General features: G+C 44.4%; 1 protein-coding gene across 2 annotated transcripts in view; it reads right to left on the minus strand.

The window, feature by feature from the left end:
* Positions 1-17234, minus strand: part of EYA2 (EYA transcriptional coactivator and phosphatase 2) — a 264886-nt gene that overhangs the window by 149203 nt on the left and 98449 nt on the right. For both annotated transcript variants that reach the window (XM_072735719.1, XM_072735720.1), the window contains 2 exons: positions 15608-15750; positions 8657-8773 (listed from right to left, as the gene is read on the minus strand). In XM_072735719.1, coding sequence (XP_072591820.1) covers positions 8657-8773; positions 15608-15750 — 260 coding nt within the window. The remainder of the gene's footprint in view (positions 1-8656; positions 8774-15607; positions 15751-17234) is intronic.

The raw sequence follows: 17234 nt of genomic DNA on the forward strand, positions 1-17234 counted from the left end.
TGTAAACACCCAATGAGGAACTGATTAAATCACAGCACATCATTCAATGGAATAATAGGCATCTGTGAAAACAAAGAGGAGGCTTTTTCTATGCATTAACTTAGAAAGCTCTTCAATGTATATAGCTAAATGAAGAAAGCAAAATGCAGAAGACTGTGTATGTATATTACCTATGAAAATAAGGATATATACAAGTGTTCCTTTCATAATGTGATAAAGCCTTCCTGAAAGGCCATTTGTTGTGCAAAACTATGCACTAAAATAATAGGGCTTATTGGAAAAAGTAGGGTCAAGGGCAGACTTCTCAAGAGGAATGCAACTTTGTAATCAGAGCATTGACAAAAGCAATAATAATTTCAATAACAAGAATAATAAATAGATAAGTGCTACACTAGATGACATAGTTTTAAAAAGGAAGTGAAAGTATTTTGATGGAAAGGTATATGAGGACAGTGGAGGTGCTGAATTATGGAAACCAGGGCAAAATGCACCAAAGATTGGGGAAATTGTAAAATAAATTCTTCAAAACCAGAGCATGTGGCCAAACTGAGGTCAAAGGAAGAGCACACGGCACCAGAGACAGAACTGTATTTCTCTAAGGCTTGCTACCTTTACCCATTATGTATTTTGCACTCAGCTGCTGTTACCATATGTGCTGGGAAAAATGCAAACAAACAATGCAGCTGTATTTCCACTTCTGGCCAAGATTGAGTCACATGTACTGGATTTTTCCTCCCACGTGAAATGGTTTAAAAACTAGATTCCCAAGACATTGGGTATCAGACAATGAAAGATAGCAATCCTTGAACGCAGGGAAATGAGGGGTGAGCCATGTGACTGCCCCAGTGTGGCGGGTTTCTGGAAAAGGGTACCCAGATAGCACCCACTATCTCTTTAAGCTGAACAGATGGAGCTGCAAGTCCAAGGAAGCCAAAGTAATGGGTAGGATTCGCAGAGCAGAGTAGTACTAGTAGACAGAGCTGCATTGCGAGAGTGCTCTGGACATTTGCAGACATCTCCTCTCGGATGCCCACCTGTGTACTGATAAGCCTGGGAGTAAATTACCAAGGCTGGAGGAGAAACACTTGAAAACATGAGAAGGAACAATCCTCAGCTCTCACAACAGAGTTGCAAATAGTTCTTACCCCTGTCAGCCAAGTGGAGAAACCTCATAACTCATGGGGCATTGGACAGAACACTCACAAAGGCTTCCTCAGTAGTGGGAAAATTTTGTTAGGTCCAGAAAGATCTGGACCAAGTGTTTCTCTGCTCTATTTAAAAAAGCTGAAAGCAAGACTAGAGAGGATCAAACTGTTTCTATGTACCTTAACTGCATCCCAGAACAGAGCTCAAGAATATTCATAAAAATATAAAAATATCCAGCATCCAACAAGGTAAAATTCTCAATGTCTGGCATATAATCAAAACTTATCATGTGTGCAAAGTTAGCAGGAAATATGACCTATAACAAGGAGAAAAATCAATGAAAAAAAAAACCTTCAGAAATGACACAGATGGCAGAACTAGCAAACACTTTAAGACAGTTACTATACTATCTCTGTTCAAAGAGCCACAAGAGAAACTGGACATGTTAACTAGAGGCATGGAAGGTTAAAAAAAGAAATAGACCCAAAACACCTGAAGATGAAAAAAAAATGTCTTGAGTATAATTCACAGTAGATCAGATACTATAGAAGAAAAGGTTAGTGAACTTGAAGACATGGTGGGGAGGAAATATTTGAAGAAATAATGCCAAAATGTTTCCAAATTTGATAAAAGCACTCGCAGATCAAGAATCTCAAAGAATCCAAAGCACTAGAATCATGAAGAAAATGACACCAATGCATCAGAAATGAAATTGCTTAAAACCAGTGAGGAGAAAATCTGAAAAGCAAACGAACTAATGCAACTTCAGAAGTATCACTGAAAATAGAATTGACATCATTTCTTATTTATGAATCACGTATGAGCTAATTCTTGTTAAATAAACATGCAGTCTAATTACTGTGTTTGTGTTTGCTTATCCTTGCAAAAAAACCAATTCTGGATGGATTCATAAGAACCTAGTATAAATGGTTAACCACTGGGACTTTGGAAAGTGAGTGGATGTGAGACAAGGATGGAAGAGATATCTACAGATGTTTAAACTAGGTAAATGCATAAACTGCTCAAAAAATAATATAAAGGAAGAGTAATTTTAAGTGTATCTTTTTTCCCTTGTTACAAAAGAAAATATGTTGGTGGGCGGGGAATAGGGAGTGATGGCTAATGTGCATGGGCTTTCATTCTGGGGTTATGATATAATGATTTATAAGAAATGTATATTTGATCATTCGGGCGACCAAAATATAATTCTCAGATATATGTGGTCTTCATCCACAGTTTCTGAAAATGCTTCAGAGTGATTAAGGTGAAATGGGTGCCTTGCTATTCATGGAGGTGACTTTTGGACCTACCCAAGGGTGGGATCTGGTCAACAGAAGGACCACCCATGTGATTAAAGGGCTGGAACTTTCAGTCCTACCCATGACCTCTGGGGAGCGCAGGGGTCTGGAAGTTGAATCAGTCAAGGGCCAAGGACTTAGCCAGTCATTACTACATAATGAAGCCTCCATAAAAACCCAAGAGAGCAGCTTTTTGGTTTTTGTCAGAGAGGTTCCATGCTTGGGGAACCAGAATGCTCCCATATGCCACATAGCCAGGCCCCATGAGGACAGAAGCTCCTTTGTCTAGTACTTTGCCCTACATAGCTATTCATCTGGCTATTTATTCATATCCTTTAATAAACTGCTAAATGTAAGTAAGTGGTTCCCTGATTTCTGTGAGCCAATCTAGCAAATTAACTGAACCTAAGTGGGGTGGGGGTGGGGTCACTGGAAGCTCCAATCTATAGTCAGTTGGTCACAAGGACTTATGCCTGGCATCTGAAGGGAGGGTGGGGCAATCTTGCAGGGCTGAGCCTTTAACCTGTAGAATGTGATGCTGTCTCTAGGTAGGCAGTAGCAGAATTGAGTTGAATTCTCGGGTACTTTGTTGGTGTCCGAGAATTGCTTGCCAAGTGTGTGCAACTCCCCCACTGGATTTGGGTCCAGCAACCCTAAAGGAGGCATAACGACAATGTGGAATTAGGGAGTAGTGTGATGGTTGCCCAACCTTGTGAATATAGTAAAAGTACTGAATTGTATACTCTAAATGGATGAATTCTATGATATGTGAATTATATCTCAGCAAAAACAAAGTACATTAAAAATAAAATACCTGCATGCCCATTTTTTAAAAAAATCAGAGACTCAGACAATTTTAACACAGAAAGGGTTCCAAGGACCCTCACATCCAGGACTTCCCGCTGAATATGGAGGAGTCATTTGTGGAGAAGGTGCCTATTCAGATCCGCCCAGAAAAACTAGCTACTGAATTCCATTCCTGAAGAGCCACAAGGTGTAACAAGCTGCAAAGGATCTGAAAAGTCCTGCAGCAAATACATCTATTTAACTCTGTGCTGCTCACTATTTATCAAATGTATTTGATGCAGCTGACCAACTTTTTCAACCTTTTTATTTTTTCAGTGAGCATCTGTGAGCACCAGAATTGTGAGATACACAACTCAAATGTTCAATGACTTGTCCAAAGTCATGTAGCTTTCTGGTGTCAGAAACGGTGCTGGACTTCACAAATCCCACACACACTGGCCCCTGAAATCTCTGGCTGAGTACACTGGCTTACAAACCCCTTTTGCTAGGCTTTTAATTTTCTAACACATCCATGAATCACATGCTTCCCATGTTCCTGAATGGCTCATGCTAGGTTCTGAGCTTTGGTATAAACGCTATTAATGTTCCCTGGCCTTTGGTAAATATAAAAGGAATTCTGACAGAAGAGCTCTCCTACTATTTTAAAGCCCTCTCCTACTATTTTAAATCTGTAATGCAGATTTCACCGGAAGAGGAGTTTATGCTGTTGTGGAAGACTCAACAGTCTCAAATTCGTATTCCTCTTTTCTCTTACTAGGACTACTTCGTCAAAACTGAGAGTTCAGGAAATACAGGTGAGCTTGGGAAGAACACAGACCACCAGACCTGAAATTAGGGTAGTGGTACAGTTGTCTCTTGAATACCTGGGGGCTAGGGGTGCCAAAAACAAGTGTAGTTGAAATTCCGCCTATAACTTGTGACTCCCCAAGAACTTAACTATTACAGAGTATGCTTATCATGATGAAAAAAAAAATGATAAAAGGGAACTACTCATAGTCCACAATGTCTTACTGTTAACAATTAACCTATATTTTGCATTGTTGTATTTGCATAACTGTATTTTTATAAAAAAGTAAGCTAAGAAAAGAAAATATTATTAAGAAAATCATGAGAACAGAAAATACATTTATAGGATTGTCCTGTATTTATCGAAGAAAAATGTATAGGACCAGTATAGTTCAAACCCATGTTGTTCAAAAGTCAACTGTAATAGCTAATAACTACTTTGTGCCAGGCACTGCTCTAAAGACTTCACGTACATTAATTAACTCATTTAAATATCATAGCACTCCACGTGGAAGTACTATTGGAATCCTATTTTATAGGGTAAGAACCCGAGATCCTAAAAAGTAACTGGCTCAATGCCACAAGCTGGTACACTGTAGAACCAGGGAGTTCACTTAGCCTGACTTCAGGGTTACTGCTTTTAACACCTATGTCAATAAAAATAAATAAATAAATAAGAATAATAAAAAGAGCATCTAGTCTTTATGGACCTCCTCTGATGTGCCCAGGAATCATTCCATTTAGGCCTCCTGAGAGACCTGTGAGGTCATCTCTCTTGCTGGGAAGCCAGTTCACAAATGAGGAAATGGGCACAGGGGCAAGTCAAGTGCCTCCTACAAGTTCATGGAGTATGTGGGACACAACCTGACTGCAGCCCAGGTGTGGGTTCTCCACCCCTCCGTGGCTCTGGCAAATTCTTATAATATACTTTCAAAATGTTTTCTTCTTTTCTTTTTAATCTTTGGGGACATTTCTGCGAATAGCAGTGTTTCAGCGGAGAAGTGAAAAGAAACAACAAAAAAATCAAACCCAGAAGAAATACATTTCAGTTATAAAAACCCTTGGGTGAACTTAAGGAAAATAAACAACCAAGCAAAGGCTGAATGAGCTCTGTGAATGTTTCTCTTTTACGTTTATTGTACATTTGGTGGAGTGGCAGTGTTATCCAAGCAGATACAGATCTCAAAGCAGGGCCTTAAGGGGCAATGACCCCGTAGAAGTTTCTGGAAGTTTATGAGAGTAGGTAGAGGATGTAGGGGGAGGCGTCCCTGCTTATCTAATGCTTGCACTGTGACCTTCCACAAGCCACTCTGGCGGTGCCTCAGTTTACTCATCTGTAAAATGACCTGTAAAATAATCCCTGCTTGGGTTCTTTTTGCTTCTATGAAATTATGATTTTAATTCCTAGAGAGGAAAAAAGACTCATCCCAGTTTCTAAACATGGACCAATTTCACTCTATTAAGTGTTTTCAGGTCCCCTCTTCATTCCCTTCCTTGTCTGAAAAACCATCTTCCATTCTGAAACACACACGGAGTAGTTTGAGAGTTGATTTCTCCTCTGGAACAACTTGGAAAAAAGTTAATAGGAAGCACATGGGCAGGGTGTGTGAGCGTTCTGTGTTTGTGTTTGAAAAAAAAAATACTTAGGGAAGAATATGTCAGGCTTGCAAAATGCCTGGGTTGTCTCAAGAGAAGTTTATGGCCATTAGCATCAGACTGAAGGTGGCTAATTGGGATAGAGTCCAGCTGTTGCCACAGCCCTTCTGGCCTCTCAGCCATGAGGACAATAAGAAAACCTGGATTATTCCCATGGTTGGGTGGGAATAGAGCAGTAGATGTTTTTTGATTTGTGAAGGGCTGGTGGGGATTGAGTGGGGAGGAAGAGTGTGGGCCAGGTTCATCCATGGAGAATAGTCTTCTAGGTGGTTCTGTGAGGAAGGAGGGCAGGATGGTGTAGGGGGTTGTGTGCCTGGGCTCTGGAGTGCAACCGCCTGGCTTCAAATCCCACTGCCACAGCCATGTGACCCTAGGCATGTTACTCTGTCAATTTGTGCCTTGGCTTCTCTATCTGTAGGATGGGGATAATGATAGGACTTATGTCATAGGGCTATTGGGAGGATTAAAGGGAACAGTTTATGGTGTATACACAGCTTAGGATGCTATGCAGAGTCCTGAAGGAGTCCAGGAAATAGCACTTAGAGGAAACAGCACAGGTTCTGGAATTCTAGAAACCCACGTCTGAATCCCAGCTCTGAACATTTATTGGCTCTGTGATCTTGGGTGGTCACTTCCCCTCTCTGAGCCTCGTTTCCGTCATGTGTAAAGCAGAGGTGATGGTGCCCTTCTCAGGGGGCTGCTGTAAGGACCAGAGAAGAAACAACATACTCTATACATACTGGTCTGGGCAGGGGTGGGGGTGGTTCCCGCTTTGCTTTCAATCTCATTGCCTCCAGATTCATGATTCTCCTTTGGGAGAGCCTCCAGCTGCTCACGTGACTGGCTCCTCTTCGTCACTCAGGTCTCCCTAACCACGTGGGTGATATCAACCACCACTCCCCTCCTCACTGCCCATCGCATTGCCCTGTCCAAATCTGTAATAATCTGTTTCTTTATTAATTGATTACTGTCTGCCTCTCTCCACGAGGGATTGTTGATGGCCTCAAAGGGTGCCAGGCATAGAACTTGTACTCAATAATACACAGCGGAAGGATGATGGATGGAGAGCCACTCCCAAATAACTGAACGCGCTTATTCTACAAGGCCGGGGGGGGGGGTGGATGTCAGAATGGGGAAGGGTGGACTGTGCGTATGTTCAACCTCCACAGCCTTAGAAGTCCTGAGGCAGGAAGTCCCATCTCTATTCACAGAGCTAGTAAACACTGGCTTGAGAGTGATCCGAATGCAAGCTCACTTTCAGGGTCTTCACAAGTCTTTATTATCAGGATTGGTGCCATAATTCACTTCCCACTTGAAGATGGATCCCCGCAGCTTGTACCCTGCAGTGTGAGTCAGAAAGGCCACTGCGGGGAGCCAGAGGTAACAGGAGAAGCAGAGAAGAGCATGCATGGGCTTTGGGTGAGACTGGCGGATGGGGTATCACCAGATCCCTAAGAAGCTCAATACGGTCGGTTTCTTGGCACATGGAGTAAAATCTAAACTCCTTGCTTTGATGTTGGGCAAATCAGTCATTCCCTCTATGCCTCAATTTCCCCTCCTATAAGATACCAGCACAAACACTTCGCCATGAAGATTGTATAAGATGATCCACACAACACTGTGCGGCATGAGGTGAGTGTTCAGTCAATGTTAGCTGATGGTGTCGCCAACAAACTCTGATGCAGGCCTTTACGTGGAAGCCACTGCAAGAGCTGGGCGTTAATGCTCATCAGTCCCTTTCTCTACACACACTCCTAAGATCATTTGCTCTCCCTTCACCATGTTTTTCCTTGAAAGGCTGTCATTCATATCCATCTTTATTCTTTCCTTAATTCTTTAATAAAAAATTTAAAAACATCAAGTGGTAATACTTGAGAATAGTTTTTTTTTTTTTTTTGGAAGGAAAATACAATCACTCCTTAGCCCAGCCTTGTCATTACTCCTTCATTATCACATTATTATACTTTTCAGATCCTTGATGGTCAGTTTATACCAGCTTTTGTGAAGGGAAAAAGTACAAGGAGGAGGATCCAACAGATTACTGCCCCCAGCCCTCTATTCCATACATCAGCCCCAACACACTCCCAGGGGTAGAAGAAGAGAAGGAGGCCAAGATGGCCACAGAGTGGAGGTGGGCACAGAAGAATCCAGTAAGCCAGTTGCTTAGGGTATGTGGGGCAAGAGTAACTACATACTGGAGTTTTCTTCCCTGAGGCCATCCTACAATGATGCCGAGCGCTGAACCTCCTGCCTGGAATTATAGCTTCTTCACCTGTTTGCCCCAAACTCCCACCAGCTGGCATTTCTCTGGGTTTACAATGGACTTGCCTATTCCATCACACTTAAATCAAAGCCAGCTCCTACCCAGAGCCTCAGGACCCTGAATAATTTGGCTCTGTTCTCTAAGACTCTCTCCTCCCACATCTCCGGCCCCTGCTCCAGCCTTGCTGGTCTCCGTTCTGTGCCTCAAACATAATCAAGACATTTCCCCACATACAGCTTTTGCATGGGGTGTTCCCTCTGCCTGGAATACTCTTCCTCCAGGTCTGCACAGGGCTGTCTCCACCTCACCGTTTGGGTCTCTGTCCAATGTCATCTCTTCAGAGTCCTCTCTGATGACTCCATTCGCAATTCCATATCCCACCATTCCTGACCCTTCAACGGCCCATCACTCTCTACCCCCAAACACCATGTTTGTTTGCTTCATGGCACTCAACCTCTTCCAAAATTAGATGGTTTATTGTTGCCTTGTTTATTATCAATCTCTCCCTCCTGCCATGTAATTGCCATGGGAGCAGATTTCACATCTATTCTGTTCTGTCTGCCGCTTTAGCTCCCTGAGATAGATTCTGACACATAGTAGGTGCTCAATGAATCTGGCAAGGAAATGGATGAATGACTGGACACCTAACTTAGGCAGTGCCTTAGAGGTGGACAGGAAGGGGCCGCAGCACCACACTGACCGTGCATCTGGTAGGTGTATGGGCTCTGTCCAGTGGGTGGGGTGCTGAAGCTGGAGCCGTAGCTGAGGAATCCACTCTGGCTGGGGGAATGGTTCAAGCTGTCTTCTGTCTTGATGCCTTGGGAAAAGAAAAAGAAGCACCGGGGACACATGATTAGGATGCTTCCTTGTCACCTGCAGAAGAGCTACTGAGTCAAGACAGCACATAATTTTATCAGCTTCTAAACCAGGAGCTACAAGCTGGTGGCTTGTCAGGCAAAGTTAGACATAGTTTGCTTGGACTGCAAATTTTTTAAGGAAAATCTGAAATGAGTGGCTTTTGTTTAAAAATCAGGAGATTTCACTAAAAAAAATCTGGACTTATGGCTTCAGTTGAGCAACAAGATGGTCTAGCAATACCATGTCTGCATTCCCATGTGATGACAGATTGTCCCCATAGGTTCTCCAGGTCACCACAAATACTGTACTGTCTCTGAGACATTAATGTTGGTTTTAAGGTACTATTTTTTTCATTGAGGTTGTACTAGGGTGTTTTGTTTTTGTTTTTGTTTTTTGTTTTTGTTTTTACATCCCAGAACACTGTCAAAAGTAGGAAAGGGAAAGACAGGTAAAGAGGGGCTCATATTTTGCACATGCAGTCAGCTTCATGCTTCCTGCTTGGCTCTGAAGGTAGTGACTTTACAATCCCCTACTCTCCAGAGTAGTGCTATATATGGTTAATGTCCAGTGGAATTTTGGGGGGAATGTATCAAACGGATGATCCTTCCTCTGAAAAGAGGCGGCTGCCACCTAACATACTTTCCACTCTTACTGTGTGGGAAATCTGTTTCTCCAAAGACCACAGTTACAAATGTGGCCTCTCCTCCAGCCAAAGTCTGACATGCTTCCCCAGAGAACAGACTGGAGAAGGCCCCTACTGAGGGAGGGGGCCTGACCCATCATCAGTAGCCCCCATATTGTATTTTTATTGAAAATGTAATAAACTCTGCTTATCTTACAGGTATAAAATACTATCTTGATACCGTTTCCATTTATATCTCTCTAAAAAAACATTTCTAGTTCTGGGGCCAGTTTTAGAACTGTGGTTCCTCCTTTTCACCCATTCGGTCTTGTGAATGAAGACAATGCTTCCAAACCTTGGAGAAGCAAAGGAAAAGAAGGAGGAGAGTCCCTGCTTTCTACCCCCCAGAAACTTATCTGGGAGGAAAGCCCACCCTTGCATTTTAAAGGCAGCATCGAAGCTGGTTCACTATTCTTATTCTCTCTTGAGCGGCACAGGAAGATGTCAAAGGATTTTGTAAGATAGACATGGGAGGTCTATTATATGTTCAGAGTATTGAGTTTTTTCTCCTGGTTCTGGAATTTCCAATATCACGCACCATCAGATGCCAGCAGATTCACTTCCTATTTCGGCAGACTCCCATTTCTTTGTTAAGAAATCCAGATATACTCAGGGAGATTGAAAAACATGATCACAATATTTTGCAGGCCCTCTTGTCAAGAGGTACAGTCTATTTTCACACCTCTAGAATCTCCACTGGCCTTGTGACTTGTTTTGACTGCTAGCAGTGGCTAAGTGATGAGGAGTTTTAGAGCATAGGTGTCAAGCAGCTTTAAAGCTTCTACATCTGCCCTCCTGGAAGCCAGAGACCAGCATGCTGTGAGCAAGGACAGGATTAGAGGTCAGGTTGAGAGAGAGGCTCAGCCATGCCAGCTGACCTGTCAGCCAAATACAACTGCATGAGACCAGCAGAAAGCCCATCCAGTCAACCCATAGAAGCACCAGAAATAATATATCAGAGTATGGTTTTAAGTGATTAAGTTTTGGGTATATAGATAAATGAGTTTTGGTACAGTCAAATAATGGAATATTACACAGCAGGGAAAGGGAATGAACTATAGCAGCATGCATGAACAGGGACAAATTTCACAGACAGGTTGGGTAGAAAAAGGAAGTGGATACTAGGGGCACCTGGGTGGCTCAGTCAGTTGAGTGTCCAACTCTTGATTTTGGCTTGGGTCATGATCTCAGGGTCATGGGATCAAGCCCCATGTTGGGCTCTGCACTGGGCATGGAGCCTGCTTGGGATTCTCTCTCTCCTTCTGTCCCTCCTATCTGCTCCCCAACCCCCGCCCCTGGGCGCTCTCTCTCCCTCTCTCAAAAATAAAAGAATGGATACTAAAGAAACAATGTATATAAAGTTATAAAACATGCAAAATCATACTCTACATAGGTTCATGGCCAAATGTGACCTGTTGCTTATTTTTTGTAAATATAGTTTTATTGAACAGACACATCTTTTCATTTATGTACTATGGCTGCTTCTGCACTATGCTGGAACAGTTGAGTGGTTGTGACAGATGGCGTGTAGGGCCTGCACAGCTGAAAATATTTACTTTCAGGCTCTTCACAGAAAAAAATTGCTGACCCCCTATTCTATGTAAATAAATGCTGAGGAACGATAAACATAAAATTCAGGAGTGTGGCTATCTCTGAGTAGAAAGGAAGATAAGCTTTTGTTTTTTATTTCTTAAGCTGATGGTCTTAAGTTCATGGATTTTTATAGTATTATTCTTTATGCTTTTACATATGTCTTAAATAGTGCATAATAAACTGAGGTAAAACACATTCCATACCCCAACCCCAACCTCCTTCCCTCTAGTTTGCTCAAATGTGTTATTTCCTTGAAGCTGTTTCAACAAAAGTAAATAATGCCATTTGCCAAGCAGCAACGAGAAAAGTCTCCTAACAAGATTCAACAAGGTTTGTCCAGACAATGAGCAAACACTGCTTGCTCGGGCATAGGCACGTGTGGAGGAACATGGCTTTTCATCTTACCTGTCATTACTCAGTGACATGAACATTCTGGATGGGTGTGGTAGCCTGGCCCCTACTGCACTGATTGAGCACTTCCTTGAGCTGGCCCTGTGAGCTAAGCCCTTCATAGATCAAGGGTTGACAAATTATGGTCCATGGACCAAATCTGACTCTACCTGTGTCAATAAAGTTTTATTGGAACACGGACACATCCATTAGTGTACATATTGTCTGGCTGCTTTCACGCTACAGTGGTAGAACTGAACAGCTGTGACAGGGACCGTCTGGACCACAAAGCCAGAAAGAACCATCAGGACCTTTGCAGAAAGTGGTATCTGACCTCTGATATCAATAGTGTCATTTAATCTTCATAATACCCATGAGGGGGCCAGACTTGGTATTCCTGCTGCTGTACGAGTGAGGAAACTGAGGTGGCTCACCCAGTGTGTTAGGACGAGCCAGTGGCAGAGGTGGCATGTGAGGCCAGGACATGTGCTCTTACCACCTGCCATGCTTTGAGAACAGGGTGACTTTTCTCTTTTACACTGAAAAATAATACAGCTTCATTTTTCCTGGCTGTCAGCCAGGTGGGGTAACTTAGGTGTGATTATATCATGAATCTTCTAGCACAGGAGGGACAGAAGGTTGGAAATGGTGCCCAAAGCTGTTGGCAGAGGTCTGTCATCAGTAATCTCCTTGCATTTATGGGATGCAGCCTCGGGCAGCAGGGTCCAGTGGTTAAGAGCTTGGACTCCAGGGCCAGGCTGCTGGGCGACCCTGGGAGAGTTATTTACCCTCTCTGGTAAGGACACAGTACAGAGGACTCAGGGTGACAGCGACTCCACAATGGTGACTATTACCGATGTCTGGCCTGCTGCCCACCCCCCACCTGGGACTTGTCACTCCTACCTCTAGAATTGCACCCCGCCCATCTGTCTCCCTCAGTCTCTGCACTGCCCTGCCCCAGGCCTCCACCATCACCCCATCCACCCACTTCCTCAGGGTCCCACTGGCCTGCCTGTTTCCCTCTTGCTTCTCTCTGATCCAGGCTCCTCACAGTGACCAGAGTGATCTTTAAAAAAACCCAGGTTGTAGCATATAAGCCCTTATGAACTTGCCAGTGAGTTCCCATCTCACTTGGAATAAAATCCCCAATCCTTCCCAGGTCTCAAGGGCTCTGCCCACCTCTCCTACTCCAGCCCCCACCATGCTTCGGCCACTGGGCATCTTGGACTCACTAAATTCCTCCCCATCTCAGGGATCTTCCCAAGGGTGGTCCCCTCCCTGGATGCTGTCTCAGTTCTTAGCCGAATCAGCTCCTCATCTAAAAGGCCTCCCTGATGCTGGATCCTAGAGGAAGTCTTCTTTCATCCATCCTTTCTCGTGACCTACTTCTCTTCCTTGTATTATGCATCATAGTTTGAAACACGTAAAGATTTTTCAATCTTTAAACTTTTTTTCTCCCTGTAGGCTGGGATTGCAAACGCTAATGTCTTCTGGGGACAGGCAGTTAATTCAAAGGAGTCATGTGGGCTGGGTGGGGACCATGACGAATTTAGGCTAATGGGGTCAGCCGTACTCAGAGCCACCTATTCCTGACACAAAAACTGTAGGCCCAGTGCTGCCCAATCATCTCTCCTTTTAAAGGCATCAGAAATATAAATTTTTTATGCTAGCATTCTAAAATGGGCAATTAATTTTTAAAATGTCAAGTGTATTTTGTAGGTTAAGAGAGCTATCCACATTACCCATTGGCTTTCACTTTATTACCTCTGTTCCAGACTTGTAAGCTCCGCAGAGGGCCCATTCTGTTTTGACCTCTGTGTGCCTAGCACATGACCCAATGTCATGAAGGCATGAAGGGATGAATGAGTGAATAAATGAACACAGGAGCAGAGGAGAGGTAGGGAAGGGGAAGAGGGAGGGAAAAAATATACAAGATTGGGTCTCTGCACTCAAGCTACATCATGAGGTTGGGAAGAGGAGACAAGACATTAAATCAACAGTTGAGGAAACTGTGGCTTGAGGAGGTCAGAGGCAGCAGGGCCTGGACATGAAGTCTCCTGCCTTCCAATCCCACATTCTGTCCACTAGACACCTGGGGTTTCCACCTGCCCCCTCCACCTCTGGGGATCACCCCTTCCTTACATTCAGGTTGGTTTTCTTTCTTGGGTGAGCTTGACCTGATTCCTGGTTCCAAGGGTGGACGTGAGGCCCAATGTGGCCATCCAGAGCATTCTATCTTCTCTGCCCCAGTGTCTAGGTCAGCGATGGCCAGGGGAGTCCAGTAGGAGGAATCCCTGGGATAGGCCAGGAAGTCCTGGATGAGAGAAGCTCTTTTGGGGGGGAGTTACAACTTGGAACTGCTAGCGCTGTCTTGGGCACCATAGTGGGAGAGCCTGTCTGAGACTGAAGCTTAACCTTCCAAAGGGAAGCAGAGAGACTAATGCCTCATATTGTCACTTGAGTACCTGGATTTAGCCCTGCCTGAAGCTAGAACCATAAGATTGTTCAGCTATGTTTGCTATAAACACCCTTATGTCCTTAAGCTAATTAGTACTGGGCTTTTGTCATTTGCTACCAAAAGAGCTTTTGGTTGATACATCAATTAAGATGGGAAGTACCAACATGAATAAAAGCCATAGGCAGGGGTACCCGGGTGGCTCAGTGGTTGAGCGTCTGCCTTTGGCTCAGGTCATGATCCTGGGGTCCCGGGATCAAGTCCCACATCACGCTCCCTGAGCCTGCTTCCCCCTCTGCCTAGGTCTCTGCCTCTCTCTCTGTGCCTCTCATGAATAAATAAATAAAATTAAAAAAAAAAGCCATAGGCAGTGTGATGGTTAATTTTATGTGTCATCCTCACTGAGCCACAAGGTACCCAGATATTTCATCAAATATTATTCTGGGTACATCTGTGTGAGAGTGTCTCTGAATGAGATTAGCATTTGAACCTGTAGACTGAATAAAGCAGACTGCCCTCCCTAACGTGAGTGGGCCTCACCTAATCAATTGAAGACCTGAATAGAACAAAAAGGCTGAGTAAGAGGGGTGCTTGAGCTGGGATATCGGTCTTTTCCTGCCTTCAGACTGGGAGCTGAAAGAAGGGCTTCTTGAGTTGTGGGCCTGCCTGCTTTTAGACCAGAATTTATACCACCAGCCCTCTTGTTCTCAGGCCTCTGGACTCAAATAGGAATGATACCATTGGCTTTCCTGGGTCTCCAGCTTCCTGACCACAGATCTTTTAACCTCTCAGCCTCCAGAATTGGATGAGCCAGTTCCTATGATACACCTCTCTCTCTCTCTGTCTCTCTCTGTCTCTCAATATAGATGCACCAATATAGATAGCTCCAATCCATTGGTTCTGCTTTTTTGGAGAAGCCTGACCAATACAGACAGGGGCAGGTGAGCAGTGGGTGGTGGACCAGGTTCATAGACTCTCTGGTTCTTAGTACGAAGGTTCTCACAGTCAAAGTCTATAGGTCTGTTTTTGTCTTCCCAACATCCATTAGTTCCCTTTAAGAGAACCATCTCTCCCTCAGATACACTCCACATGCTTCAGCCTCCTTATTTCTCTCACTTTCATGTCCTTGCCTAGACTGAAGCCTTGTCACATGACCCAATCTGGGCCAACGAGGGCCGCTAGGGATTCTGGTGGGGCGACTGGGAAAGATGCACTCTCCTTTTCCTGGGCATGCTGAGGTGAATGGAACTAACCCAGAGTGATAGGTACCATCTTTGCTGCCACATGGGAAGAGCCTGTGTGGGACTAGTGCCAACTCAGAGGACAACATCCAAACCTGGAGTGGGATGTAGTGCTCCTGACATCATTGGAGCACCTGGATCCAGCCATACCTGATGTTAGTTGTACCTTTAGATTTCTCAGTATGTGAGTCATTAAGTTTTCATTTTTCCTAAGCCAGCTTGGGTTAAATTTCTTACTCTTGTAATCAAAAGAGGCCTGATATAGTCTGTCAAACTAAAGCCATACTCAAATGTGTCTGTCATTTCTATTTCCAATCCAAAATTAGGCTGGCTGCATTTACCATTTTGCATTTAACTGAGGCAACAGGGCAGAAGAAAGACCATGATGTTGGGAGCCCCAGTGGGAAAGCCAGGGCTTGGTCTGGTACTCACTGTAAGAAGGGATTCCATAGGCTTGTGCGGGAGGAGGGTAGGTGGTGTAGGGGGCAGCCTGCTGGATCCCCGCACTGTACTGTGTCTGGCCGTAGGCTGCCATGGCTGTGGCAGGCTGGCTGGGCAGGGCGCGTGGGCAAGGTCTGCATGGAAAAAGAGAAGATTAAATCTCCACACCCAGCCTGGCATCCCTTCCCCCTTATTTTCCTTTGGGTATTTGCTCTTTCCAGGGTAGAGACAACATCTGTGTTCATACAATCCCATTTCATTTCCCTCCTCCTGGACAGCTGGAAGATTTTATTTCTCATCTGCCTTGCAGTCAGATTCCATCATGTGATCGGATTCTGCTCCATAGAATGTATAAGCTACTCCCAGGTCTGGCCAATAAAACTATCCCCTGTGACCCTCTGGCCTTTCTCTTTTGGCAGCAACTGTCAAGATGGAGACGGAAGAGCTACAGTGTGGGTATCTCCTAGGTCCTGCATCAGCCTGGAGAGGAGAACTGCCCTGGGGAGTTTCATTCAATCCACACTGAACTTGAAGTGAGTAAAAAACAAGCCTTTGTTGTGTGAGGTCAGTGGTCTGTGCCATTGAAAGCAGCAGCCTCTCCGTCCTACTCTACTTTATCTACCCTAACTTAGACACCCTCCCAATGACTGCAGCTTGGACAGGGCTGTCAATCAAGAGGCCCTGCTCTTAGCCAAGCTGTGGGCTCATGATGGAACATCACCCCATCAGATTCCACTCTGGGAATTTAAATCTTGGCCTGCATAGTTCATTTCACCAGCTATACTCTGAAGAGCCTGTCTTTTCATTTTCTTCTATTGCCTGGATCCCAGAAGCTGTCCTTTTCTTGGTCTTTCTCAAGGTCTGATTATTCCACTTTCACTCACACTGGGAGCTACTTCCGATTTTCCAGGAAAATCCTTTTGGGCTGACATGAGCTGTAGCGTGTATGCTGTTAACATGCAACCCAAGAACACAAATGGATTCTGTTCTCCTCGCTGAATGACAGGTCCCATGAAGACCGAGGACTTAAAGGGCCACTTACTAAGACACCTGTAATACCACGAGTGCTTCCAATCACTGTGTTCTCACCACAGGCTTGAATGGTGTCCCACAGGCTAATACCTGCAGTGTATCTCATCGGATGATCACATCAACTCTCTGGGGCAGGGTTTCTTGTAATTCTCATGTTTGAGATGAGGAGACTAAAGCTCAGAGACCTCAAGGCACAGCTAGAAAGTAGGGGATCTGGAATTTGAAGTCGGGACTGTGACTCCAGAGACCACACTTGTAACTAAGCTGCTTCTCACTTAGAGGACAGGGATGGATCCAGCCCTACAGGCAGCCATAATTAAAGTCAAGGTGGGTTGTTCCAGCGGGAAGGGGACAAGGTGGTGGTCCAGGGGCCACAGGTGGTCCATGGATTCATGGATATAATTTCTCTGTGTAGTGCAGCTATTGATTTTTTAATTTGAATTCATCACTATTATTTTCAAACCAGGTGGTTTCTCTTCCTCCCTCCCCTCTCCCCCCACCCCCACATACACACCTACAAGGCAGAAGTGTTAGCAAGCCTAGGTCTGCACTCCTGTGCAACTTTAGCAACCGATCTGAGTAGCAG

Source organism: Vulpes vulpes, chromosome 14 (assembly GCF_048418805.1).
Source record: "Vulpes vulpes isolate BD-2025 chromosome 14, VulVul3, whole genome shotgun sequence".
NCBI classification, from domain to species: domain Eukaryota; kingdom Metazoa; phylum Chordata; class Mammalia; order Carnivora; family Canidae; genus Vulpes; species Vulpes vulpes.